General features: G+C 36.4%; 1 protein-coding gene across 3 annotated transcripts in view; it reads right to left on the reverse strand.

Moving 5' to 3' along the window:
- HPGDS (hematopoietic prostaglandin D synthase) overlaps positions 1–27209 on the reverse strand; it is a 59671-nt gene extending 32462 nt beyond the window's left edge. For 2 of the 3 annotated variants that reach the window (XR_004811337.1, XM_049104875.1), the window contains exons 1-6: positions 26862–27209; positions 19603–19744; positions 13136–13228; positions 12506–12615; positions 6607–6705; positions 3033–3115 (exon numbers count right to left, since the gene is read on the reverse strand). Coding sequence is in view for 2 of the 3 variants with exons in the window: in XM_049104875.1 (XP_048960832.1) it covers positions 3033–3115; positions 6607–6705; positions 12506–12615; positions 13136–13228; positions 19603–19735 (518 nt within the window). In the remaining variant the exon portion in view is untranslated. Of the gene's footprint in view, positions 1–1882; positions 3116–6606; positions 6706–12505; positions 12616–13135; positions 13229–19602; positions 19745–26861 lie in introns of those variants that run through there. The other variant, XM_025424525.3, reaches the window with a different exon arrangement.
- Positions 27210–27625: the final 416 nt, after the last annotated feature.

The following is a 27625-nucleotide window of genomic DNA, read 5'->3' on the forward strand; positions in this document are numbered from 1 at the left end:
ACTTATAACCTATTATCATTATTAACAGCCATTAGCGATAAGAAAATGTGAACCAGAGAAGCAAGTTATTTGGGAAGTACACTGTTTTTATGTATAATCCTTAATAACGTATAAAGTACTTAACATCTTTTCCATTTTATAAAACGTTGTGATGAAAGAAGCACCTTAAAATCATACACAGCTGAATTTTACTTTTCTTTTTCTTTATTCCCCTATATCCTCTCCGCATTTCTAGCTTCTCTCAACCATGTTCTCCTTCCTCTATTCTGCATTTCAAGTATATTCATCTATTTCATTAATCTATTTCTATATAGAACATGACATACTAAGATTAGACATTAATAGGAACATGCAAATTGAACTAAAATATATTCCAATGCTATAATTATGCTTTCAAATGGGTTGAGGGATAACCCACACTTACTTGGGCGATTTCTATTTAAATGGCTGTTTAAAGCCATTATACGGGCAGCTTGCTTTCGATGGTAGTGTGAGACCATAAAAATGACTGCAGGTTGAAACTGTGGAAAATAATCTTATTCATTGGAGAAAATGATTGTTCCATGACTTGTAAATTTTTTTCAACATATTAAAAACATTGTTGGTTATAAATGTATAGGTAAATGAAAAAAGTAGTAAAACTAATTTTAGTAGTAAAAGAAACTGATAGGGTATATTACTTTTGTAAAAAAAAATGTATTAATTTTAATAATACCTTCATATATAAGTAAGCGTTCTTTTTATACCTTGGCAAATTATCATAATTCTAAGTTTGGATCACCTTCCAACATTTTCTTGCATTTCCAGTGTCATGAAATACCCCTGCTTTTTTCTTTTTTAATAGACTTTCTTAGAGGAGTTTTAAGTTCACAGCAAAATTGAGCAGAAAGTAAAGAATTCCCATATACCCCTGCCACCACACAAGTACAGCCTCCCTCACTATAAACACCCCCCTCCCTCACTTGTAAACACCCCCATTCCAGAGTTACGTATTTATTACAATCAGTGAACTTACATTGACACAGTCACCCAAGGTTCTGAGTTTAACAAACCCATTATAGTATACAGAATAGGGGGACGCCTGGGTGGCTCAGTGGTTGAGCATCTGCCTTCTGTGCAGGGTGTGATTCCAAAGTCCCAGGATCGAGTGCCACATCGGGCTCCCTACATGGAGTTTGCTAGGCCTCTGCCTCTCTCTGTCTCTCATGAATAAATAAATAAAAATCTTTTTTAAAAAGTAGCATACAGAATAGTTTTACTGCCTAAAAATTCTCTATACTCCACCTGTTCAACTCTCCTTCTCCCTTCACCCCTCACAACCACTGATCTTACTGTCTCCATAGCTTTGCCTTTTCCAGAATGTTCCATAGCTGAAATCAGAGTATAAAGCCTTTTCAGGTTGCCTTCTTTCATTTAGTAATCTGCACTTGTTTCTTCCAGGTCTTTTCATGGCTTGATAATTCATTTCTTTTTTAGTGCTGAGTAATATTCCTTTGTATAGATGTACCACAGTGTACTTAACCACTTGCTACTGAAGGGCATCTTGGTTGCTTCCAAGTTATGGTGATTATCAGTAAGGCTGCCACAAACATCCATGTATAGGTTTTTGTGTGGATCTAAGTTCTTAACTACTTTGGGTAAGTACCAAAAGCATAATTGCTGGAACATATGGTAAGAGTAGGTTTAATTTTGTAAGAAACTGCCAAACTCTCTCCCAAGGCATCTTTACCTACCAGCTACCATTCCTATCAGTGAAAAAAAAAAAATTCATTTTGTTTCCTTACCAGCATTTGGCATTGTCAGTGTTTTGAAATTTTGCCATTCTAATAGGTACGTAATGGTATCTCACTGTTTTTATTTGCATTTCCCTAGTGACATCATGTTTTGCTTTTTTTTTTTTTTTCACATGCTTATTTACCATGTGTATATCTTCAATGAGGTGTCTGTTCAGGTCTTTGGTCCATTTTGTAATTGGGTTCCTTTTGTTGGGTTTTAAGAGTTCTTTGTGTATTTTGGGTATAGTCCTGTATCAGGTCTTTTGCAAATATTTTCTCCTAGTCTATAGCTTGTCTTCTCATTCTTTTGATATCTGTTCTTTTAACCTGAAACTTTTTACCAGTCTCACTTCCTCTGGGACATCATCCTTGTGACAACTATTTTCCTCATTTCTGTCAGTAAGTTTGTCTTTGCCAAGTTCTTCTGGCTACTTATCTGGAGCCCCTTGAACTGCAGGCGCGTTAATGTTCTCATAGTCCGTTCTTACCATTTATGTGCAATTTGAATTGGGCTCCAGCATTGTTACTTTTCATTTCTTTATTGTACTTTCATCTTTGTTGATGAGTTCCCCTTTTCAATTATCCACTTTTTATAAATCTTGAGTGGATTTATCACTGAGAAACAAGCAGGCAATGCAACTACACATTTTGCTGTCTGTGCATGAATAACAGATGCGTTGTGACCAATCATTAACAGCCTTTGAAAGAACTGATGTGATTGGTCGTTGGTCATGATGTGCATCTGTTATTTACACACTGATTTGTCGACTGCAGAGCTAGCAGCAAAATCAGTATTGTATGTAATAAGAGCTGAAGTCCAGACCATTTTGGGGGGAAATGTGTTCCTTAACCATTATGACTGACATCCGTGCATGGTGAAATGGATGAAAACTAAGCCCTGCCTATATTGTAAACTTTTTTCTCAGTTGTAAATGATGTGAAATTATTCTAAGGCAAAGGGGGAGGAGGGAAGATACTGGAAACTAAATGCTCTTTTTTTTCCCCCATTTTTCCCCCTATTTTTTTGTTTTTTTAGCAGAATATGGCAAAAGTGAAACACTAGATGGAGCCTAGGGAAGGCAGTGTGTGGATGTGGATTACAGAGCAGGCTTTGTAGCTTCTTATCTGATGTAAGCAATGCTGTGAAGAACAATAAAGCTGCAAGCTGGCATTACTTAGAGTTTGGTTTGGGGCCTTTGTTGTATCCAGTCAGCAATGGCAGGGATGGCTTGAACTTTTTTCCGTAATGTTACCAACCTGGGATGGATGTCCAGCAAGTCAGGTTTAAAGACCAAAAGTGTGGTACTGCAAATTTCCCAATAGAAATCTGCCCAAGTTACCTAGTTTAAAGGAAACAAAAATTTCCATTTGAATATAGAAGGCATAAGTTATTATATCAAAAAGTTTGTTCTTAATTCAAACTTATCTTACTACAGAAGTGAAATGAGTATATGATAGAAAAGTACAGATAACACCATACTCCCAACACCCAGAGGTTGCTGTCATTAACACCTCTGTGTATAATGGTATGTTGATTCTAAAATGAGATCTTAACAGTACATACCCTTGTAACTTGATTCAATCCCCACGTCTCTTGTGACAATACATTTTTATCTAATACCCAATCAATACTTTTTCATCAGTTCCAAAAATATTTAACAGAATCCATTCCAGGGCATGCATCTCATCTCGTTATGCCCTTTAACTCCCTTTTTTTTTTTTTTTTTTTTAACTCCCTTTTACTGAAGATTTCACACTACTCCTGAAGAGTGTCCTCTCTTCAGGATTTGTGTGATTCTTTCATCTTGTTTACCTTGTTCCTTTCTTCTGCAGAGTATAAGAGGATAGAGTGCAAGTTATCCAAAGAGTGGTCATAGTTGCCAGTTAAATATTTTTGACTGACACATTATATTGCATCACCTCAGAAGACATAGGGGTGTCTGAGCATTAGTGGAACCACAACGATGATGACAGCCTTGTCCTACCCTTGTACACATTTTCTTTGTACACTTTTTTTCCTTTATGACTGGAAACTAATGTACCTAACGTTACTTTGGCTCTAGATGAATATCCATCAGAGAGTGAGATTAAATGTGGACTCTTCTTAGTTTTCTTTTTGTATGGAATTTAATACTAAGTGCTAGCATTATATGAACCTGCATACTAAACACCTGTCAACCAGGAGGGTTTATGGGTTAGAGGATTCAGAGTTAAGTCAACAGATATTTACAGTGTACCTACTGTGCACGACATGCAGGTCTGGGTGCTGGGATGGACTAATAGCAACATGTAATATGAGCCCTTTCCCGGGTACAGCTTTTAATTTTGAAACAGGAAGACGAACATTTGTAAACAGATAGGGATGATGAAGAAAAAGCTAAGTGAGGAGAAGGACTCTCATATGGTCATGGAGGGAAAACCTTTAACAGGTGACATTTAAGCCAAGGCTTAAATGAGAACAGGATCCAGACAGGCAGTGGCCTGCATATGAAGCATTCTAGGCAGTGGGAACAGCAAGTATAAAGGCTCTTCAGTGGGAGTGAGATGTGTGTCTGAGGAACAAACAAAATACCAGTGTGTGTGGAACCCTGAGGAAGGAAGAGAGTGCTAAGAGATGGCATCAGGAGGTAGTTTGTAGAAGAATCTTAATAGAAAACAAGGAGGGGGGGGGGTAAAGTTCAAGTCCTTAGAAATTGTTCATTCCATAGGGCAGAGAGAAGGATATTTTAGGAAAGTCTATTGGGGAATCAATGGGAGGAAATGCAGGGTTATGTGGTGAGATTGTAAATTGAGAATAAAGATGTGGCAAGTATCACTCAGAAGGATTCAACAGACCATGAACAGAATGAGTGCAGCCCAAAGCAGTCTGTGTCTTCTCTCCTTGAAGGCGCAGACTCCGACCTACCACAGCATTGAATCATGTTTAGATTTGAGTTTTTGTCCGTAGTACTTTATAGGTGGCAGTGTGCTCCTCTATCAGGAGGGCTGTAATATCTGGTTGTCTCACTTTTGTTTTTTGGTGATATTAACAATTATTGTTAGTCAGTGCCTAGATCCATTTCAACCATTAAGTGTTGGAAAATGGTGATAGTTTATTTTAATCTCCCCTTTTTACTTACTAACTGGAGTACTTTTATGAAGACACTTTGCACATCAGTTTTTTGTTATCTTGACATACAATTGGCATAGATAGGAAAGGCAAGGTAAATTCTTTACCCAAACCTCCCAACATTTTTAAAAACAGTTTTCAGAGTAATAATTTGGTTCTATATCATCTTCTAAAAGTAACCAATGAAGCTCTATTTGGTTTAAGGATTTGCATGTATGTGTTTGTGTTTGGTGGTGGTGGTCATCATAACCTCATGGATTCACTCATTTTTATTTCTTTCAATCCACTGCTGTTAATATTCTCAATGAAGCTTGAATTGGCCAGTGGAGGCCTCTTCAGTCCTTTTTGACACAATCCCAGTTCAGTTGTCTTTGATAATTTATTTGCTTCTGATATGACAACGTATTTCCAGCTCATTTCTTAGATTTCATGTCCCAAGTTGAGAATGAGCCATTTCTCCAAGAAGCCCTGATAACTTTTAATATTTAGAGACCAGAATCTGGGTCCTAGGGGTGTCCAGGACAATGGGGTTGGTCAATGTTTCAAGAAAAAGAGATACAACAAGTTTTTTTTTAATTATCCTAAGACACAGTATATCATGACCTTATCTTTTATATAGTTCACATTCAGGAATAGAAAGTTTACTTAGTTTCACTGAACTTCTTTTTCTAGCTTCCTTCTCCCACACTGAAGATCCTGGTCTTCAGTGACCTCTACACATTTTCTTATTGCTTTACCCCACAGTAGAGATATACTAATATCAGAAATACTAATAAAACAATCCGACTATACCCAGTACCACAACAATCTAATTACAGAAGCACTAGTTTTGTCGTGTTTTGCTTTATCACACATCGCAGATGCTGCACTTTTTACAAATGCTTGTAGCAACGCTTTGTTGAGCAAATCTACCTGCACTATTTTTCCAACAGCATTTGCTTACTTTGTGTCTCTGTATCACATTATTGTAATTCTTGCAATATTTCAAATTTTTTCATTATTATGGTGATCTGTGATCAGTGATTACAACTCTCTGAAAGCTCAGATGATGGTTAACATTTTTTGGCGAGAAAGTATTTTTTAATTAAGATATGTACATTGGGTTTTTTAGACATAATACCATTGCACACTTAACAGATTACAGGATAGTGTGCATATAACTATTATATATACTGAGAAACAAAAAAAAATCATTTGATGTGCTATTTACTATATTGCAGTGGCCTGGAACTGAACCTACAATATCTCCAATATATGTCTCTACTAAAAATGGTATAAGATTTCTATTTTTTTGAGAGAATATTTATAGTAAGATGTATAGTGAAATTACTGTGTTTTACAAATGATGATTTTTTTAAATGATATTTTTTAAAATGGTTCCTCTCACTAATTAAGAGTACATAGGTACTTTTCTACACACTTTATGCATCAGTTTAACATAGGTTTGTTTGCTTTGCTTTTGCTTTGCAGTGTTAGCTTTTTAAAATATTTTTGTTTTTATATAATTGTATAAAATATTTTAATTCATAGTTCCAAAGTTAAGCCTACCAAAACAGGTTTATTCACAGAGGTTTAGCTTTTATCTCTGCTATCTAATCTATTCCTTCTCAATGGGTAACTTTTTTTCCTCAATGAGTCTTTGTGAGTTTTGGCTATGTGTGTGTTTATGTCTATGTGTGTATACTTGTATTTTTTTTTTTTTACGATGTAAAACATACTCACAGAGTCACCAATAAGCCACTCCTTTTCCCCTAAGTATGTGTCCAAATCTTGTAGAAGATGAGGTCCATCATATGTAAGTAGCTCATTAAACATCTGATCCTAGGAGAGGGAGAAAAAGATCACTTTAAGGATAACAGGGGAAAAAAATAAATTACATGATTTGAAGATTTTTACTTCTTTATTCTCCCATATATATGAGTTCAGAAAGAGAAGTAGCTATGTGTTTGTTCTTGGTTGTTCTTTTGTTTTTAGTGTTTTTTTTTTTTTCAAATGAATGACATTATGGAGATTGAGGTCTGATTCTTTATACTTAGTCATCCCTTTGTTACTCATGGATTAAAAAATAAATACTTCTGTCATCACTTCTTACAGTTTCTTTGTATATAATGACTATTTCACCCACAAAATTTTTTTATGATTTTTATCTTAATTTTTATTAAGAAAAAAATGATTCCATTATATTTTTACATTTAAAAATTATCCTCTCTCTCTGAAGTGAAATAACTGAGGGTGAAGAAATTAATTTTACTTTGTAAGCTGGGTTCCTTCAGTTTGGCAGCCTTACTTCACCATTACACTTAACAGAAGTCATCTATAATGAATCCTTATGCTCTCAGGCCTTACGGATTTTTTCTTATGGGCTTGACATTGTGCCTTATTATGGGCTTTGTCTACCTTGAGGATCATCTACAAAACCATCATCTAGGTGCCCCCTTTTGATGCATTATAAGGTAACAATAAACCAAGTATCTTTAGAAGAGAAAAATTAACAGATATGTCCATTTTTAAAAATTGTCTGTGTTTTCCCCTGAATCTCTGAAGACCAAATAATTTACTCATGGCCTCTTTCTTGGTAAGAAGTGTTCATTTATATGTGAAAATTCTGGCTGGTGTGTATCTTCGATATGAAATGTAAGCCAAAATAGTAGAAAATATGTGCATATAATTTATTAATAATGATAATGACCTGTAATAAAATATAGCCTTATTAGGGCAGGTCAGATAGTGGATAACTACCTCACCAACTTGCTGGTTTACTTTCTGCTATTACATAACTTAGTTACGTAATAGAGATTACTGCAACATAATGCCTTAGGTTTGTAGAGGACAGTTTGTAAAAGCATCATTACATATTTACATACATTTGTCAGGTTTTACAAACTGAAACTTGGGAAGCTTGTCATTATTTTGACTTTATATTTTTCCACTTAAATTCATAAGGTTCTTTCTCTATGGTTAATATGCTGATAGTCTAAAATAAAACTGTGAGTTCTCCTGGCTCTTAGACATAATTTGTGAGCTGAGAGTCAATGGGCCCAGATCATGTGGCACTTCCCAAAGCCAGCTCAGCATACCTTGAAAAGGTAATGGCCAACTTGGTTCTCCTAGAATAGCTAGGAGTGGAATGGAATTGAATGGAACAGGATAGAGCTGCTAGACAGTTTTTTACAACTTAAGGTACAAGGACACAGATGCTTATGCATACGCGATGCCAAATAAAAACATTTTCTCTGTATTGATTTCTCCTTTTAGCCTAGGTTCTCAATATGTTTGGTGAACCATCTCAGTGATTCACCTCATCTAATGATATGTAAATTAGTAACCAAATAAGTATTAGTATGTAAGAGTCATTGGAAAGAATACTCCCCAAAATAACATAAAGATGATGAAATGTAATTATATATACTTTTTCCTAGACGTGTACTATTTAAAATGCATTTCCTGATAAATCTTAGGCAGCCACTCTTACACTTGGTAGACTCAGAAATTTTCTTCCCTTTCCTCCAGAGAGTTATGAGTCAAGAGGTTTTTTCAACCTGAGAAATCATTGCTATAGTATTCTATCAAATGACTTTTAGAGGAATTGTATTTCTCCAAAGCACCATTGTTAAATCCACACTACCAAAATCATTTAGTATTGGAAATGAGCCACTGACATTTATTCGATCCTGCTCATCCTCTATCCTCCCCTCCCCATTCTTTAAATGAGGAAACTGAAACAGATACTTTGAATAACCAGAAAAACACTAGTGATAAATTCAAGGATTATCAAGGTGACCAATGTCCACAAACATATTTTGCCTTCTAAATTAAACTTTATTTTTTTAATTGGAAGTAGAATTTTTAGCAACCAATACCAAAACATTTATAATTATATGTGTTTGATAGATTTTTAGGGCACATACAATAAGAGGATTATTTTCACTATCCACCCATCTTCATTGTATCAATATTCTGCTTTTGAAAATTTTACCAGACCACAAGGTGGCAGCAGGGCGACCTACGACGGCAGCCTAGGCATTGAAATGTACTAGAACTATGAGGGGTTTTCCTTGTGTATCAGCCAGGTCCTGCTTATTAATCAATATGTAGCTAAGTGCAGTATTTCTGCAACATGTCTTCCCTTCATGTGATTTATTTATAAGCTTGGATTATGTCCTGTGAATTTTTGAGGTAGGTGGTATGAAAGAGTATTGTTTTTCTAATACAAAGGGAGAATGTTACTCATATCATAAACATTCAAAGAATATTTTCCTCTGGGAAGTAGCTTCTATTATGGAGCCTCAGCCACAGAAAGGTACAAAATAAAGAAGGGGAAGCCCATAAGTTGATAGATTGCCAATCAGTAGGGTGTTTGGCCTATGAAACAACAGGCTTTAAATTGGACATTGTGTATCTACTTGTTTCTGCCTTTATAACGATGTGTAAAACATAGATGCCTTGTCTGACAAAAGGAAAAACAATGAACAGTGAACTATATAATAACTATTATATTAATATATATATGGTTATATATAATGGTTATAATGGTTATTAATATACTATAATATTTATTGAACACTTTCTTATAAATGGTTATAATGGTTATTAATATACTATATATTTATTGAACACTTTCTACCTAATCATAGGGACTCATTCTAACATTTAATCCTCCCAACATATTTCAAAGTAGATTCCATCATATCCCTACTTCAAAGTTTGCAAAGAATTTGAATTGTTGATGGATTGTCATGTGACAAGTAAGTAGTCAGTAAGAAGGAAATCAAAATTCAAGCCTGGCAGTGTGACTCCAGAGAGCAAATATAATGCTATAGCACAGCTGAGCTTTTATTTTTAGACTTGTCCTGGTTAGTCATTTATATGTTTGTGTGTGTGTGTGTGTCACATCTTAACATTTATATCAAGAAATTAGTAAATGTGGATACTTTTATGTTCCAAATATCTACTGACATCAGAAGTTCCTAATTAAATAAGTAGTATTTAGCATAAATATGTTTAAGTAAATTGATAAGACTGCCATTTGTTCTGTGCTGGAACTTGCAGATATAAACTATAGCACATACATAAATATCAACCAGGGCAGCCCGGGTGGCTCAGCAGTTTAGCTCCGCTTTGGGCCCAGGGCGTGATCCTGGAGACCCAGGATCGAGTCCCACGTCAGGCTCCCTGCATGGAGCCTGCTTCTCCCTCTGCCTGTCTCTCTCTCTCTCTCTCTCTCTCTCTCTTTCTGTCTCTCATGAATAAATAAATAAAATCTTAAGAAAAAAACATCAACCAGCCTCTGGCTCTGTGGTGTTACAACCAGTGGTTAAGAACACGGAGTCTGAGTCAGAGTGGCTTGGTTTTGAATCCCTTGTGTACCACTTAGTAGCTAAATAACCGTATGAAAGTTACTTATACTATGTGAACTTCAATTTCTCCATCTGGAAAAATGATAAGAGTCTCTCCCTAAGGGATGCTCTGTGTATTAGTCACTAATTTAAAAGTATGCTTTGGCGATGAGGCCATGAATCTGGGCAACTCCATAGCCACTCCGATTCTCAGTTTTTTCATCTGCAAAGCAAGCATGATGGAAGAAAGCACTTATCTCATGAGAGGATTGGGAGGACTGGCCGACACCACCTGTGTAAAGGGGCTGGAGCAGCACCTGCTCACGGTGTTTGGAAAATCAGCTCTTGCTGTCTCTCATTCAACAAGTACTTAGCGCCTGCTAAGTGAAAGGCACAGTGGTAGGTGTGGGGACATGAGTGAGTAGTAAGACGTAATTACTACCCTCATGACCCATTCTACTGGAGAAGACAAATACATTTTAAAATACAGATTGTGATGAGTGCCCTACAGAAAACCACTAGGGGGCTGTAGTGGAGCATAACCAACAAGGTCTATTAAGAATTCTGGATAAAGAAGATGGATTTGACACACATATATAATTTTTTTCATCCCCAAACCACAGTAAATACATACTTTGGAAAAGATGGAACCCACAAAGAGGTGGAAAACAGGAAAGGAGACAAGAGAAAGCAAAATTTGAAGCTGTAAAAGCAAGGGGATGAGGTATCTGCAGAGGGAAAACCAACATCACCCCCAGAAAACCCTCAGATGGTTCAGGAAAAGGCAGGATATATCTAGAATTGGGAGTAAGGAGGTAAGGGAGAGGATAATGTGAGGACCAGCGGAAAGCTGTGAAAGAAGTCATTTTAGCCTAAGAGTTCCCTCTTCAGTTTACACTGCTGGACACATGCCTCTTCCCCATCTTGGGCAGACTACAGAGGGGGACATAGATGGTCTGAGCATTGGGAGCTGTCATCCATAATGTCTTCAAAATAGGTGATTAAATGAATATATGCATACTGAATGCTAACTTTTGAGACTCTTAGCCCTGTCCTCACTGATTGCTTCCCAAAACACTGGCAGCCACACCTTTATTTCCAGGCAAAAGATCAGAAGTCTTCTCTAGGGACTCTTTGTAGTCCCTAGAGATAGTAATATTGGGAAATACTCCACAAGTGGCCTAGTGATGCTCAAAATCCACAAATCCTGTCCACATGCCCAGAGATCTGAGTAAACTTTTTAATTTTCCTGTTCTTTATCGTGGATTATAAAGCATGGTCTGACTCTTGGGGAAAGACAGAGACCAAAACAAAGAGGAAAAATATGATAATAAAGATTACAGGATGATAACTGTGCACTAGGTTTTTAGGGTGGTCAAACCAGACTGAGGCAGTGTGACGCATGAGACAGACATACCCATGCTATCATCATTACACCTCTTGTCATCCAGCATTCATTTTAAGTTTGGGAATCCTGGAGGATGTGCCCCAAATAAGCAAAGAAGTAAGTAAAGACAGAGGATGGCATCTAGGAAATAGGACTCCACCCTAAGAGGAAGGCATCCCTGGGATGGCAGTGAAGGGAAGTCCAGTGAGGGCAGATTGCAGGAGGCCTAGACACGTCTGCAAGAGAGGGATCTCAGCCAGATAGCTCCAAGAAAATAGTGGACGTGATAGATAATCTGACATCATTGACCTTATGGAAAATTGTATTGGCAGCCTCCTGGGTGGTGTGGGAAGGTCCAGCAATAAATGTAAAAACGAGTAAGCAAATGAAGGAAAGGGAATTACTGATTTTGAGGAGGTAAATTGAGCAAGGAAATGAAAATCAAAGTATACTACAATTGACAGTTCTGTTCGAGATTTGCCTATGCATACTAAAGTAACAACTGAATACTGATTTGGCCAAAACATTGTAATATCATTATATTGGGAGTTTGGAAGAAGGGAAGCAGAGACAATGATTACAGAAGAGATATTTATCGATTATTACTATCCCTTATTACTATAATAAGAAGCCCAGAGAAACTGTCTAAAATTAATGAATCAAAGACAGCCACGTTTACATGTTGTAAGGAATAGCTAAAAGTGATCAAAAGAGGGTTATGTCTGAGGAGGGGTTAATATGAAGAGGAAGAGCAGGGAATTTTGTTTTAAATTTTTAAATATAATTTGATATTTTAAAACTGTTTTACTTATATAAAAAGGAACTTTTCAAAGCACCCCACATAATGTCTGGCAAGTAGATACGGTTAATAGCTGTGATGACAAACTGATCACATTACTTTTATATCTTGATTTTTCTCTGCCCAAGGAAAGCGTGACATGAAATCATCCAATGTGTCCACAATCGCATCAACTTGACATTGTTCCAATTCTGTTTTTCCAGCCAGATCTATAAAATAGAGACCATTTTATGCCCAGGAAGACACTGAATTTAAGTGACTATATTAAAATGTTAATTGTTTAATAGACAATATATTCTTATGGCTCAAAAATTCAAAACAATGTAAAACTGTATCCAATGAAGCCTATCTTCCATCCATGCCCCCACCCATCTGATTGTGCTCCTTTACCATATTAGTAACCATTCTACTAGGGTTTTTTGTATTCTTCCATTATTTCTTTATAAAAATTATTAACTACATATCCCACTCAATATACACACCCCCACATATCCTACAGATCTTTCCCTGCAAGTTTGTTAAGGGCTTTGTTGCTCGTTGTTCAGCTACATGAGATTCCTGTAAGTAGAAGTGCCACAATCCGTGTGTAATCCGTGTAACAAAATTTTGTGTCTTTTGTTTCATTCTTTATGCTGTAGTGTTTGGCAATAAAGTTGTTGAATGAACAGTGAATATATGTCATATATTTTCTTCAGTTATCAAAACTCTTTAACACAATAAACATATTACCTGTGTTTTTGGTCATGTATCTTGCTATTGCTAGGCTCTGGTGAAGGTTAAGTCCATCGACTTCCAAAATGGGGATTTTACCAAATGGAAGAGCTTAAAATAAAATAAGCAAGAAAATCAACCTCTATAACAAAATCAAGTAATACTACTTCCATTTTTACTGATAATTATGGAAACAAATCATGATTTTAAAGTTACAGAATTCTTGAATATTTGTTCTAAAAGGGACAGTAGGCACCCTCTAGTGGAATCTTTATAAATTTTAAAAAAAAAGAGTTAGAAGACCTGCTACAGAGTTAGTGGCAGCACCAGGTCTGAAACGCAGGTTTATAGTGATACTACATATTAAACTGTGTTTAGTATCATAGATTTACATATACTTACTACTTAACCTTTTAAAAAACCTTTCTTTTAAAGCTTCATTAATTTTTGTACCTTTGATCAGCAATAACATTAATTATTCTTTAAAACCATAGTCTGGGGCACCTGGGTGGTTCAGTTGGTTAAGCATCTGCCTTCAGCTCAGGTCATGATCTCCGGGTCCTGGGATCAAGCCCCACATTGGGCTTCCTGCTCAGCGGGGAGTTTGCTTCTCCCTCTCCCTCTGCTCCTCTCCCCTGCTTGTGTCCTCTGACTCTCAAATAAACATTTTTTAAAAATAAGTAAATACTTAAAAACATAGTCTGAGGAAATGGAAAGTCTGATTTAAATATTGAGTTAGGTAAGGAATTTAGTCAAACTCTTATTTTGATGAGGGACTATATGAGGTATATGGTAAGGCAGCAAGCAACTTGTGCAAATACAGGGCAGACTCATAGCAGATGTATTAATATTTTATCTGTCGATCCTACTTTGTTTTCTTTCTTTTTAAAAAAGATTTTATTTATTTATTCACAAGAGAGATATTCTATGCACCGGAGATACTGCAGTGAGCAAAACAGAGTCCCAAATAAAGTCGACACAAAGTGCGATGCTTTATTTGAAGCAAAGTATGGGACTGGGAATTAACATGTCTAACATTTTGAGGGATGCCTCCTTTATGCTAGGCAGTGTACTGAATATTTAACATACCCATTAGGTTTTCTAATACTTACAACTACTCTATGAAGTAAGTATTAACTATTATCTCATTTTATAAATGAGGAAGTGAGGTGAAGAGAAGTTATGTAAATAGCCCAGGTCGCATAGCTGGTAGAGGCGAAATTCAAACTGAGTTCAATTGGGATCTTTGCTCAGCTGTTTTGCTAGATCTAAGAGCCATGTGCTGAGAATACATTAAAAATCAGAGCAAACCCAGAGGATAGTATCCAAGTTAGAGAAGGGTCTGAAAACCACATTTTCTGAAGATTCACTGAAGAACTTGGCACTCTTTCCTGGGGGAGACCAAACAAAGACAAAACAAATTTAATAGCCATCTTCAAATATGGTACAGCTATCAAATGGATGAACAATTTTACTTCTTCTGATTATCTCTAAAATGCAGAACTACAACTACAAGGTACTTTTAAAGGGGGTAGATATTAATTCAAGAGGAAGAATAATTTTTTAGCATTGGAACGATTGATGATGGAATGTGTTTTCCTGTGAGATGGTAAGCTTTCAGCTTACTGGCAGCATTTGAGCCAGGCTTAGGATAATTGCCAACAGTTAGAATATTGGGCTGCATATAACAAGAAGAAATTTAAGAAGACAAATGCCAAGTCCTTCATTTGGTTCCAGAAAAAATCAATAACCTCGGGGTCATTGGAGATGTAACTGAACAGGAGCACCTGTCAAACGCCTTTAAGGAATTTAGTGATGCTGAATACAAGGCTGTGTGATCCAGCTGCCAAAATAACCCCTGTGATCTTGGTAAAATGTCTTTGGGTAGTATCTGGACCTATGCTGGGAACGGAGGTCCACTGTGCTCTGCACTATTTCCATGCCTGGGACATTGTGTTTCCCCACAGATACCACACATTAAATGACAGACATATGTCTTAACAGAAACTTGTCCTTCTTGGAGGGTGGTGGGGGGAGGAAATCCAAACCAATGGATACAAATGGATCATTCAAGGAAGAGAAGAGAGTTGTCCCTTGGACCTATATCTTGCAGGTCCCATATAGTCCGTGGGAAACAGTATCTAAATCAAAAGGCAGAGTCAAGGCTGGGAAGTTTGAACTGATATTCACAACGATGATCAGAGAAACAATCAGGGAAGTTCAAAAGTTGATAGCTAAAGGGATGGATGCATGAGTTAACTGAACTCAGTTCTGTATTTAGCCAGTGACCTTTATCTTCACTCAGAGTATTATCATTGAACTGTCTACACAGCAGTGGCTTTTTCTCCATGATATTTTAAAGATACAGAATTTCTTCAAATAATTGGATGTGAAAGAAGGAATAATCTGTTTTCTACAGATTAAAATGATAAGTCCAAGACCAATGTATGAAAGCCATGAGGAGATAGATTTTAATTTTGTGTAATGAAGATTCTTCTAAAAGTTTTCCTCCTTTCTTCCAAGAATTTTACTGAGACATTGGATATCCTAAGCTTACTGAGTCTCAATTTTTCTGATCTTTTTTCTCTTATTTTTTTCTTTCTTTTTCCTACTGTACTTTGTGGAGGAGTTCTTTATTTTTTTTATCATTCTTTAAAAACTGATTTATTTTTGTCTATATCAGATTTTTAATTTTAAAACCCTTTTTGTCTCTGAGTGTTCCTTTTTATATCATAGTTGTTCAGAATATATAGATATTTTGTCTCTGAAGATTTTATATTTTTGAAATTTTTTCTTGCTACATCATCCTGATGCCTTCAGGTGATTTTTCCCCCCTTCTGTTTCTTTGTTTATGTCTGTTTTACCCTGGAGGCCTTCTCACAAATATCTAATAATTTCTGGTTTGCCATTCCTGTTTTAAATAAGCGAAAGGAATAAAAGCTAATTGCAATCTCAATGTACATGGGAAAGGCCTGCAAACAGATTGGGCTGGGCCATGTCACTGAGACTCCCACCTGTTCAGTGTCTGTTAGACATTTCTCTTGGGCTGGTCATCTTCCCCAGAGAGAACTCTTCCTGCCAGAGGTATACTTGTCTGGTTGCAGTATTCTGATTGTGGAGCGGGGATAAGGGCTTTGGGTCTCACGATTTAGTTTCTAGACTTCCCCTGAATCCTACCTATATTGTGTCTGCAGAAATGTTTGCTGCCCTACAGTCCTCTGGTCCATCCTCCCTTGAGAGTAATTTCTATGCTTCTTCCAGGGTGGGGACGGGATCTCATGGTCAATGTGGCTGCTTCACAATCTTCCAGTCAACCTTCTGTCAGTTCAGCTTTTAGAGTTCTCTGTTGCTACCAATTCCTGAGTCTTTTGGGAAGTGCCTGATGTGATTCAGCTTGTATTCTCCTCTACCAGGCTTATATTTGGGCATCACCGACCTACTAAATCACCTTACCATTCTTTGACCTGTTTTCCAGCTTTGAAAATTTTGTGCTATCTCATTCAAACTTTATTTCCTTGTCCTTAGAGGGCTTTGCCTTTTTAAAAAGTATTTAATGTTATTTGAAAAGAGAAAAAAATGTCCACACCTGTGCAGGGTCCACCAGGTTTGACCTGGAAGAACTTTTTAATAGAAATATCCAGTGATATTTGAAGTTATCACAGAGGGAAGGTCATAGAGGGTCTCAAACACCAGAGAACATTTCTAAGTCAGATAGGAGATGAAGCTAGCTAAAATCTGTAATAAACTGCTTTTCAACTTCTATTCTTTCCTTTTTTCTCAAAGCATTAAAGTCAACATTTCCTGGCTTCCTTTGCAGGATATGTGTGACCATATGAATACGTTCTTGCCAAAGGGCTATAAGCAGAAGTGAAGTGTAAAACCTTCTGGTCATGCAGTTGAAAGAAAGAGATGTGCCTTCCTCTCACATTTTTGATGAGCTGGAATGTGGAGGGAGACAGGACTGGCTCACGCTATATAAATAAGACAACTAACTAGGGATGGCAGATCAACAGAAAAGAAGGAGCCTTATCTTTGACAACTTCATGGAGCAGAACCTCCACATCAGCGTGGGCTTTTATGCAAAAGAAATCATTTCTATCCTCTTTAGTCCATTTTTGTGTTGGGTGTCTGTTTTGTTTTTAATTTAAATTCTACTTAGTTGACATACAGTTCAATATTGGTTCAGAAGTAGAGTTCAGTGGTTGATCATTTACATACAACACCCAGTGCCCATTACAACAAGTGCCCTCCTTAATACCCAGCACTCATCTAGCTCATTCTCTACCCATGGCCCTTCATCAACCTTTAGTTTCTTCCCTATCGTTAAGAGTCTCTCATGATTTGCTTCCCTCTCTCTCTCTTTCCCCTCTCAAATGGCCATCCATTTTGTTTAAATTCCACTTGTGTTGGTGTCTATTAAAGCACTTAAAACTATATACATATAGTTTCTCCTATATGATGGTTTTCCTATCATGAACTTTAAGATCCCTTTCTACTCTAAAAATCTATGAAAATATTAAGAAAATACAGCAATTTCATTTTTCAATAACATAATGAAAAGTCAAAGATAGAATAGGGTATGAGGCACTCAAAGAACTTACATCTAAAAACCAAAAGGCAGAATTTGTTATGTGATATCTCTGCAGCTTGCTATCCATCTTAACAATTGATGGATAAATTTCACCTATTTTATGTCCACAGAATTAAAAATCCCAGGTACAAATTCTGACAGCCAGGGAAAAGTTAGGATATTACTGAGAAAGTTCCATGAGAGCAGGAAACAAGATGTTCAACCCCAGCAGGGAAGAGTTCTCTAGTAAGAAAAAGAGTGGCTACAGGGGTAATTATTTTTAAGGAACTCATGTTTCAAAAGGCATTTGGAGATATGTGTTGTTAATATACCAGTTATCATGGTGTTATTGTTATTGGCATTATCTAGGGCAAATAACATGAAATTGACCTGTGTTTGAAAAACAGTTCCACCTTGCTAGGACTGTGAACCTGGAAAAATTACATAAATTCCGCGTGCAATAGTTATCCCAGCTATAAAATAGAAACAGAATCACATCCCATGAGAGCATGCTAAAGATATTAAATGAAATCTACCAGGTATCCAAAAGTCTTCAGATACTCAATAGTTGTTTGCTTCAACTTCATTTTATGCAAATTTGTAACAATCCTAACACAAAAATGTGAATTTTAGACATATTATTAATAGTTTTTCTAGGCAGACCTGATGAACAAAAGAATTGGCTCATCTATCCTTTTTTCATTCTAAAAAAATAATAAGGGGATCCCTGGGTGGCTCAGCGGTTTAGCGCCCGCCTTTGGCCCAGGGCACGATCCTGGAGTCCCAGGATCCAGGCATGGAGCCTGCTTCTCCCTCCTCCTGTGTCTCTGCTTCTTTCTCTCTCTCTCTATCATAAATAAATAATAAATAAATAAATAAATAAATAAATAAATAAATCTATCTTTAAAAAAAGATTTAAAAAAATAAAATAAAAATAAAATAAATAATAACACCTACATGATGACTTACAACTTACTGAGAGCCACACACTTTTTAATGTAGTATTTCTAATTCTTCCCCTTTGTCCTGAATGCTAACTAGCATGTTTTCATTGGATTGCCTGCCCAGCTTGTCAATTTGCTCTTCCCTCTGATTGAACAACACAGTTTTGTGCATGTATTCGCCCTTCTTTTGAATAGTCACATACTTCATGAAAATTGATTCTGACCCCAACTTCCGAGGTAGACTAGATGGTTCAAGGTTCTTCCCATCTGCTTGGTTAGTGACTGGTTCAGAAATGGACATGCGACCCAGTCTGAGCCAGTGAGACATGCCAAGTTTGCCAAGGTCTTCTGGAAATTTTTCTTCATTCTTTTGGGAATGCTTAAAGAAGCAGTGCCCTTTCTCTCTTTCTCATATGCCTCTCGATATGACTGTTCAAGGCTATGGGGCTGGGACTGCAGCAAACCTATTGCTATTAACCTCATGATACTGCCAACAGAGGAAGAAAAATGAATAAAGTCATCTCTTAAAAGCTGTCCTATTTCTGGATTTTCATTATATTATATATGTTATATTATGTGATATAATTTCTGTGTAATTTAAGCCATCTTGAGTTTGGTTTTCTGTTAGAGCAGCATATCTGACCCCTTGTGAGAAGACTGTAGTATCTGTAGTAAGCCCATCCAATTTGAGTTGTCAAGAATACAGACTTCAGTATTCCCTATTTCAGCTCTTCTGACAAAGCTTCATAGTTTTTATATACTCTTTCTGCGAAGTCTGTGTTTTCACCTTGGATATGAACATTTCTGGGCCATGGAGCATTTATTTAACTTGCCTGAACCGCTGCTTCTTAATGCAAAGCTACATGAGATTTAAAAACTTCTCTTTTTTTCATTTCCCTGAGGAAAGACAGAAAGTTTTAAAGACATTTATTTCCCCTACATTTTCACAAACTATTATTTGTGCCACTTACTTGATTTGACTTCAGGCCAATCAGTTTGTTCTATTCTGTGGTCTTCATACTTTATGTCCAAATAAGCAAATATGTAACGAATAATTTCTGCTCTCCCCCTCATATTAAAATAAATGAGTTTATATTTTGGCATGATGTGATTCTGGAAAAAGAAAAATTGAAAGATTATTTTAACAGCCCTCTAGAGATGTTTTGACATTTTTCTTTGGGGACTTTTTGAAAACTTTATGGCATCTTTTGAGATAACTGGAAATAGAGGATATTTCAAAACCTGAATTATAAATTACTATCCTAATAATATATGAGAAAGACTTGACAGACATAAGATCATGGCGCTCTCTTTAAGAATGAACTGGAACATTCCAGTGAAATAACCAAACTCAAATTCTATTTATAAAAAAATTCCGAGTGAGAGGATATCTATACACCAACCATCAGAGGATAGAGTCCAAAACTTTCCATTTGAAGCTGTTTTTGTCCTGCCTTTACTCACTTGTAATTTGACATTTGGTTTGTTGTTTGCTTTGGTGACACAGCTGAGTTTGTGAGGACAGCTGGATAAGGATTTCAAGAACAGGGTACGTGCAAGAGGAATGTGAGCCAGCTTTGCCAACCTGAGCTGGCCACACCCTCCCCTCTGTCACCCGTGGCATTTCCCTCTAGGAATCAAAGGCTTAGGGAAACATTGCTTTCTTTTCCATGTTGTCGGGTTTCATGAGTTTGCTAGCACCATACAAACATACCCCATCTTGGTGACCGTAGTTGGGAGGTGACAATGGTAAGCCTATTTCTCCATTCCTTCTGTAGAGGAACAAGGAAGAAAGCAAGCAACTCTCCTTGCATTTCAGAGAGTTTGCTCTGGCTACTGGCTACATTGGGTAGATGTAGGTCAGGTCTTTATAATTTTTTGAGTTTTCTGTGATTTGTATCCTCTCATTTTCATTGTTTATAAACAATTAGTGATCTTAAGCACTACTAGTAGAATATATTCTAATTTTATAATGATCAGGCAACTGAGAAAGAAACACATTCATTTGAAATTCAGCTCTTCTACTTACTATTTTCCTCTGGACTAGTGAACAATATCTCTCTGAATTTCGAAGTCCACATTTTGTAAATAGAAATACTCATATGGATTTGTAGATTTCATGAGGTAATACATGTAAAGCATTTAACACAATGCTAAGCACTTAATAATCATTAGCTATTGACAGTAATAACTTTGAATTCATTCTATGGTCAAGAATAAACACTGTGAATACAGTACACTAAAAATAAATAATAATCATAGCAATTACATGAATAGAAGTCATAGATAGTATTTATTTTAAGTGGTAAGCTTAAATAGTTCATTCTCTGCTAATTTCAAGGATATTAATAGAATATTAGCAGAAAGAAAAGTTGGGCTGAAGTCTCAAATCAAAATTCTACCTGAAATCATATAACATAAAAAAGGTCATGCACAAACCATAAATATCTACATTGCCAACTTCATGCATTCACAGTGTCCCTCTATAGACCACCGCAAAGAACTATCTGATTGCCTATCTAGATCTGCTTTTCTGAAGATCCAGAAAATTATGATGATGGTGATTTCTGGTGAATCCATTTCTCTGGGCCTTAGTTTTCCCCCATCCAGATGTTGTGGGTGGAGGTGGGACTCCTCGCTAGAAAAAGAGTCACCCTAAGCATCCCATGCCCCATTTCACTCCTGTTAGCAAGACCAGTCTGCACCCACATGAAACATGACACATGCCACACACGTCAATATGTGAGGGAGTGCTTTCTGTAGAGGGAAGAATTTACTAGAGGGAACTAATGAAAATTCCAAGATTTATAGCCCTCAATTCTTTGGGGGAGAAATATGAATAGAAGGAGTTCAAATTTGGGGTTAGGACTACATGAAGCTTAATGTTGAACTTAGAAATAAATAGTGAGAAAAATCTGAGAGTATGTAAATAGTCCATAAAAAATGTAAAGTAGCAAGCTTCCTTCTGCAAAAAGGAAATTTTTTTGATTATTTAATATGAATAATAAAGGGAATGTTCTTATCTAGGAAATAAAAAGCATAATTATTACAATTACTTGATCTATCTGTTTTAAATTTCAAAAGAACAAAAAAAGCCTTCAGAGTGGAAAAAGTGTCATTCTTGGTTGCAGTTTTTATTTGGAGAATATTTTACACAGCTTGTTTTTATTGATTTTTGCTGTCATGGGTCAATTTTTCCTCAGCAACAAAGATATATGTATTTTCCTTACAAACATTATATGAATTATATAGAGTCATATACATCCATTATGATCAATATTAAAAATTAAACATATAACCTTTTCTCATTTGGTCAAATGCCATGTAAAGATCAATGTCCACCTCCTAATTCTGCACAAAAACACAAGGATTATTTGTTGTTCATTTGCAAAAACATGCCATTTTATGTTGTATTTAACTCAAGTAAAGAAGACGTTAAAAAATCTTTAGCATAAGTTGGCAGCTATCTATAGTTCTCTGCAAATATGTCTTTAAATCTAAGATTTGGCACAGGTCCATGAACATCTGACAAATGCTTATCTTTCCTTTTAGAACATCCTTTCAACAGTCTTAACTCATTAATGAAGCTGTACTTCCACAACACATTCCTCTAGTTACTTGCATAATTATATTTTCTACTGGTCAAAAAAGTCTAGTTTCTTGATTTTTATGGCTACAAAATTCTAAATTCAAAGACTTTTGTTTTTCAGGGTGTATGTGCACATTTGTGTGATGTGAAAAATAAGTAAACGTAAATTCAATTGGAAACGTTTACAGATTATTAAAATCTTTTCTATATTTTATAAAGCTTTTGTATAAAAACTAACAGAAGAAATTCCATGTAAATGTTTGTATGGTGAAAACTGATAAGTTTACAATATAAGCTAATGATAACTATAGAGGACAGTACATTTTTTTTTCTTCTTCAGGCATTAGTGGTGTATTTCTGGTCCAATAACCTTACTTTGTTAAAGCTTTTATTTCGTGAAGATGAAGAGTTAAAAGGATGAAAGTAAGACATATCCCACTCCCACTGAGAGATGCAGTGAGGAACAAGTTCAAGGGCAGAGCAGGTCAGTGGTGAAAGGAATGTGTGATTGTGGAGTCACCCCTACCACTTACTATCTAAATGGCCTTGGGCAAGTCACCCATCCCTCACTTTAGTTTCCTCACCTATAACATGGTAATGAAGATATTGTATGTAAAGTACCAATGCAGTGCTTCTCACATAGTATATGTTCAGAAAGAAATGCAAGAAGAATAAAAAGGGAGAGAAGGAGAGACAAAGACAGGGAAAGACGGTTCCCACTGCAGTCAAGGTTAAAGTCCAGCTCTCTGTAAGTTGATGGGACTTAAATTCTCAAGCATGTGTCCTTTGATAAACCCATCCTCCTGAAAGCACATAAAAATTTAAAAAATCAAATATAAAAAGAAAAATAAATGGTGAGGATTAAAAGCAAGAAAAATTTTGCCTGGACCAAAGTGAACAGAAACCAAATGCAGTAAGCATGCGGGACCCCGAATTCTGAGAGCCAGTGGCCATCCAGGAGGGTAGCTCCTTCAGAAAAGATAAGAGAATAAAATCTCCCACACAAATGGGAGACTGTATAGGCATGCACTGCTTGAAACTAGGGCCTGGCAGGCTTTTATAAAAGGTCAAATTGTAAACCTCTAGTAAAACTGGGAACAAAGAAAATGTATGAAAAGTCACAAAAATTAATATTATACACAAAAGGGTTCATAACAGCAGATGAAACAGATGATTAAAAATCATAAGCTAACATGGCAAATAACTTTATGTCCTTGGATCTGAACCCATTTTTAAATGGGAAAATTTTGAGAAGTATGTATGTAAACTAACACAATCAAATAATAATTAAAAAAAAAACCTGAAAGCCTGCTTTTAATACTAACCAGTAAAGAAACTGAATTGGTAATTAGTTACATTCATGAAAGATAACAGGCACAAAAGAAAATAGAGTCTCTACAAAGAAACTTAGAGCAAACATCCCACAAAATGGGGAGCCATTCTTTAACATCAGGAATGAGAACCCCACTATTATCCTTACCATTCGACATAGTCCTGGATGGCCTAGCTAACTCAGTAATTTGAGACAATAAACAATCTACATAAGGAATGGAAAGGAAGAGACAAAACTGTCCTTATTTGCCATCAAAATTATCATTTATATTTAAAATTCAAGAGAGTCTGGGGATAAACCTGAGCCTAAATTTCAAATGGAAATGCTAAGGACTGAAATAGCCAAGACAAATTAATAAACAGGAGAGGACTTGACCTACCAGAGTGCAAGACTTATATTAAAAACAAACAAACAAACAAAAAACAAAAACAAACTTGTAATTAGGCTAATGTGATCTTTGTTCAGGACCAGACATACAGGGGTGCATGGTATCTCAGAACATAACCTCAGATGTAGGACAGACATACCATTACGGTGGGGACATAATGGGACCAGAGTGAGACGGAGATGAAAACTATACAGAATTAGATCCCAACTCCACGTAATACAAGAAATAGCACCCAGATGCATGATAGACCTAAGTATGCTTCGACTGGCCTGGGCAAATTCCAGTGTCATGCTGTTCCCTGGGAGCTTCTTTTCTGAGCCCTTCCACTGTCACTCTGTGTTAGGAATCCCATGTAGGGAACACTGCAAAATATTTCCCTAAATGATACAGAACAAGAAATCAAAAGGGAAGCTCATCATGCTTAACGCTTTCCTTTACAACTAAAACTAAGGACTGGCTTCCTTCCACTCTGAAGAAAGTCATTTAAAGTTTCTCATTCAAAGGGCACCAGGGTGGCTCAGTCGGTTAAACATCTACTTTCAGCTCCGGTCATTTTGGCAGGGTCCTGGGATTCACTTCCACCCCCTGCTCAGCGGAGAGTCTCTCATGTATGTACTCTCTCTCTTTCTCTCAAAAAAATAAATAAAATCTTAAAAAAAAAAAAAAAAAAGCATCTGCCTTTGGCTCAGGTCATGATTTCAGGATTATGGGATCAAACCCCAGGGCCTGCTCCTTCCTGCTTCCTGCTTCCTTTCTCCTTCTCCCTCTGCCCCTCCCTCCTCATCATGCACTCTCTCTCTCTCTCTCTCTCTCTCTCTGTCTCTCTCAAATAAATTAAAAATCTTTTAAAAAAAATAAGGTTCCTGATTCACCAGCTAAATAAAAAAACCCACTGAGAATTGTGTTTGAAAAATAAGATACACAGTTTCCCAAAGAACATACAAATGAGGATTCATAAAACCCCTGGATAGACACTTTCATCTCTGAACTCAGATGGATGGAGCCGTTAAATACAAAAGATGATTTAGCTTTTACTATATGCTAACCTTATTTAGAAAGTAAATCTTTCGGAATGCCTGGGTGGCTCAGTGGTTGAGCATCTGCCTTTGGTTCAGGTTGTGATCTCAGGGTCCTGGGATCGAGTCCCTCTTCAAGCTCCCCACAGGGAGCCTGCTTCTCCCTCTGCTTATGTCTCTACCTCTCGCTGTGTGCCTCTCATGAATAAATAAGTAAAATCTTAAAAATAAAGTAAGTCTTTTACACGGGAAATAATAGGTTTGAAAAGTTCTGTCTTGGAGGCCTCCTTTCTCCTGACTTGCAGCTCTTTTTATTTTATGTAACCCTGGTACTTCTCAACTGATTAACAACCACAAAACACAGGAGCATTCAATCCCAGAGGCAATTTTAATACAGTCATTGATAAAAAAAAAGCTATAATAAAACCATTTCGTCTTAGCTGAGCTAATATTCTAATCTGTATGTTGCTGTAAGAGCACAGTAAAACATAATATCAAAAATGCTAGTGTCTATGCCAGAAAGGAGCTAACCATCCAAACTCAATTCTGGCAAAGGAGGCTAATATTCATTTACTATGTTATACACCTTCAAAATTTCAACAGATAACTGAAAAAGGAATTGCATTTTGGGAGTAATTTTGATGGATAGAAAATGTTCAAATAAGGAATTAAATATTAACCATTTTACAATTTGCTTAAAAACCCTAACACTATCTTTATTTTACTCCTAAAAATGTTCATCTATGTGAGCCCTTCTCTTAAATTAAAGGAGCATCAAACATACTCGAGAATTTCAGATACAGTTTTATATATGCCTAGTAGTAATACAATAACCTGTGGGTTTGAAGTATAAAAACAAAGATTACTTGTGAATTTGCTGATAGCACTTTGCTATATCTCAACTTGACCAGTATTTAAACTATACAAGATGTACCAGCAGAGTACAATGTTTGTACTCCCATTATATAGACTGTAGTGTTTTGAAATGTAAAAATTGGATTTAAAGAGCAATCACACAAGATGCTGTTGTCTACATAAGAAGTTGTTATGACATTATGACATTAAATGACAGCATTGCATTACTCGCTAACAGTTGGTGGTAAAGAATGTTGATTTCCCTCCTTCACAGGGTCCCTGAGCATGTCTAGTTTGGTTCTGGAAAAGTTGCCAGGTTGGAGTAAGTTGTGGACAATAAAGAAACATAAGCATTTTTGTTACCTGAGTAAAATACTGATTTCAGTCAAACCCTGAATGTTTCATTTTACATTGGCAAGCCAGGATCTCTCTTTTCCCATCAAAAACCAACTAAATATCATTTTAAATGCTTGCCTCAAAGAGGAATAACAGAAATATCCTTTGGGAGCTGTGAGCTCAGATTCTTAGCCTGTGGTAAATGCCTCCAATTACCTTTGAAACCAAATGATGATAGAATACAATTCTTGGCAAAACATGGAGACGCTTCAACAAAATGAGCCTTAAAGTGGTAGAAAATATTAGAAAGAAAATTCCTTAGCAGAAAAAGAGAAATAAAAGAAAGAGGAAAGGAAGGAAGGAAGGAAGGAAGGAAGGAAGGAAGGAAGGAAGAAAGAAAGAAAGAAAGAAAGAAAGAAAGAAAGAAAGAAAGAAAGAAAGAAAGAAAGAGAAAGAAAGAAAGAAAGAAAGAAAGAAAGAAAGAAAGAAAGAAAGAAAGAAAGAAAGAAAGAAAGAAAGAAAGAAAGACTATTGTATGATTTCTACTTGGCCACTAACAAAGAGGCTCTGAATGAGACCCGAATGAGTGGCATGGTGAAATTATGTCATCAGTTGCTCAGTCACATGTAAAATATGACAGTAATAAAAATAAACACTAAGATGAAGAAAGAACACTATCTCATTTCTTATCTTTGTAAAGTCTTTTCACTTACTTGTGCTGTCTCCGTGGAGTCTCTAGTATCTTCTGTGCTCTCAGAAGTGACTACATCTTGGGTTTATATGATGAGTAAGTGACCGCCACAAGCCAATGAGAGATGAAGTGACTTACTTCCACCTAAGTCTCTTTCTTCATTTCTTAGATGAAATATGCCTGCCAAACAGTCCAATCCTGCAGAGACTTCTGGTTATTCTTGGCATTTTATAGGATCTCTGTGTGTAAATAACCTAACCTATTTGCATTCAGTTAGTAAAATCAAAGTTACAGGTGCTGATGTGTGCCTATTGCTACGTGCTCATTTCTGTTTAAAACCTTACACCATAGGCTCCTGGGGAATGAAAGAGAGTGAACACAAACAAGCCTTGTTTTCAGATATGCACGTGGCTGGCTTCCTCAATTCATTAGGTCTCCTTGGAGAATGTTTGGCTGACCATGTTCTCACTGGAACCCTCCTCCAATCTCCTTCACCTGCTGTGTGTTTCTTCATTATCGTGTCTGACAGCATAGTGTATATTCTTGGTTGGTTTTCACCCTCCCCCAGCAGAAGGTGAGCTCTGTCCGGGCAGGTACTTCATTATTCAGTTTACCCTGGTGCCCTCATTATGGAAAGGAATGCCAGGTACACCATAAGCGCTAATAGTATTTTTGCTGAATGAATGATCTCAATTTATATTTCCCCACAAATCACATTTTTACGAGGACTTCTTAAGTTCTCATTACTGCTAGAATATTTCACTTACCTTCTTTTTCTCAGAAGAG

This window comes from Canis lupus, chromosome 32 (genome assembly GCF_003254725.2).
Source record: "Canis lupus dingo isolate Sandy chromosome 32, ASM325472v2, whole genome shotgun sequence".
Lineage (NCBI taxonomy): Eukaryota > Metazoa > Chordata > Mammalia > Carnivora > Canidae > Canis > Canis lupus.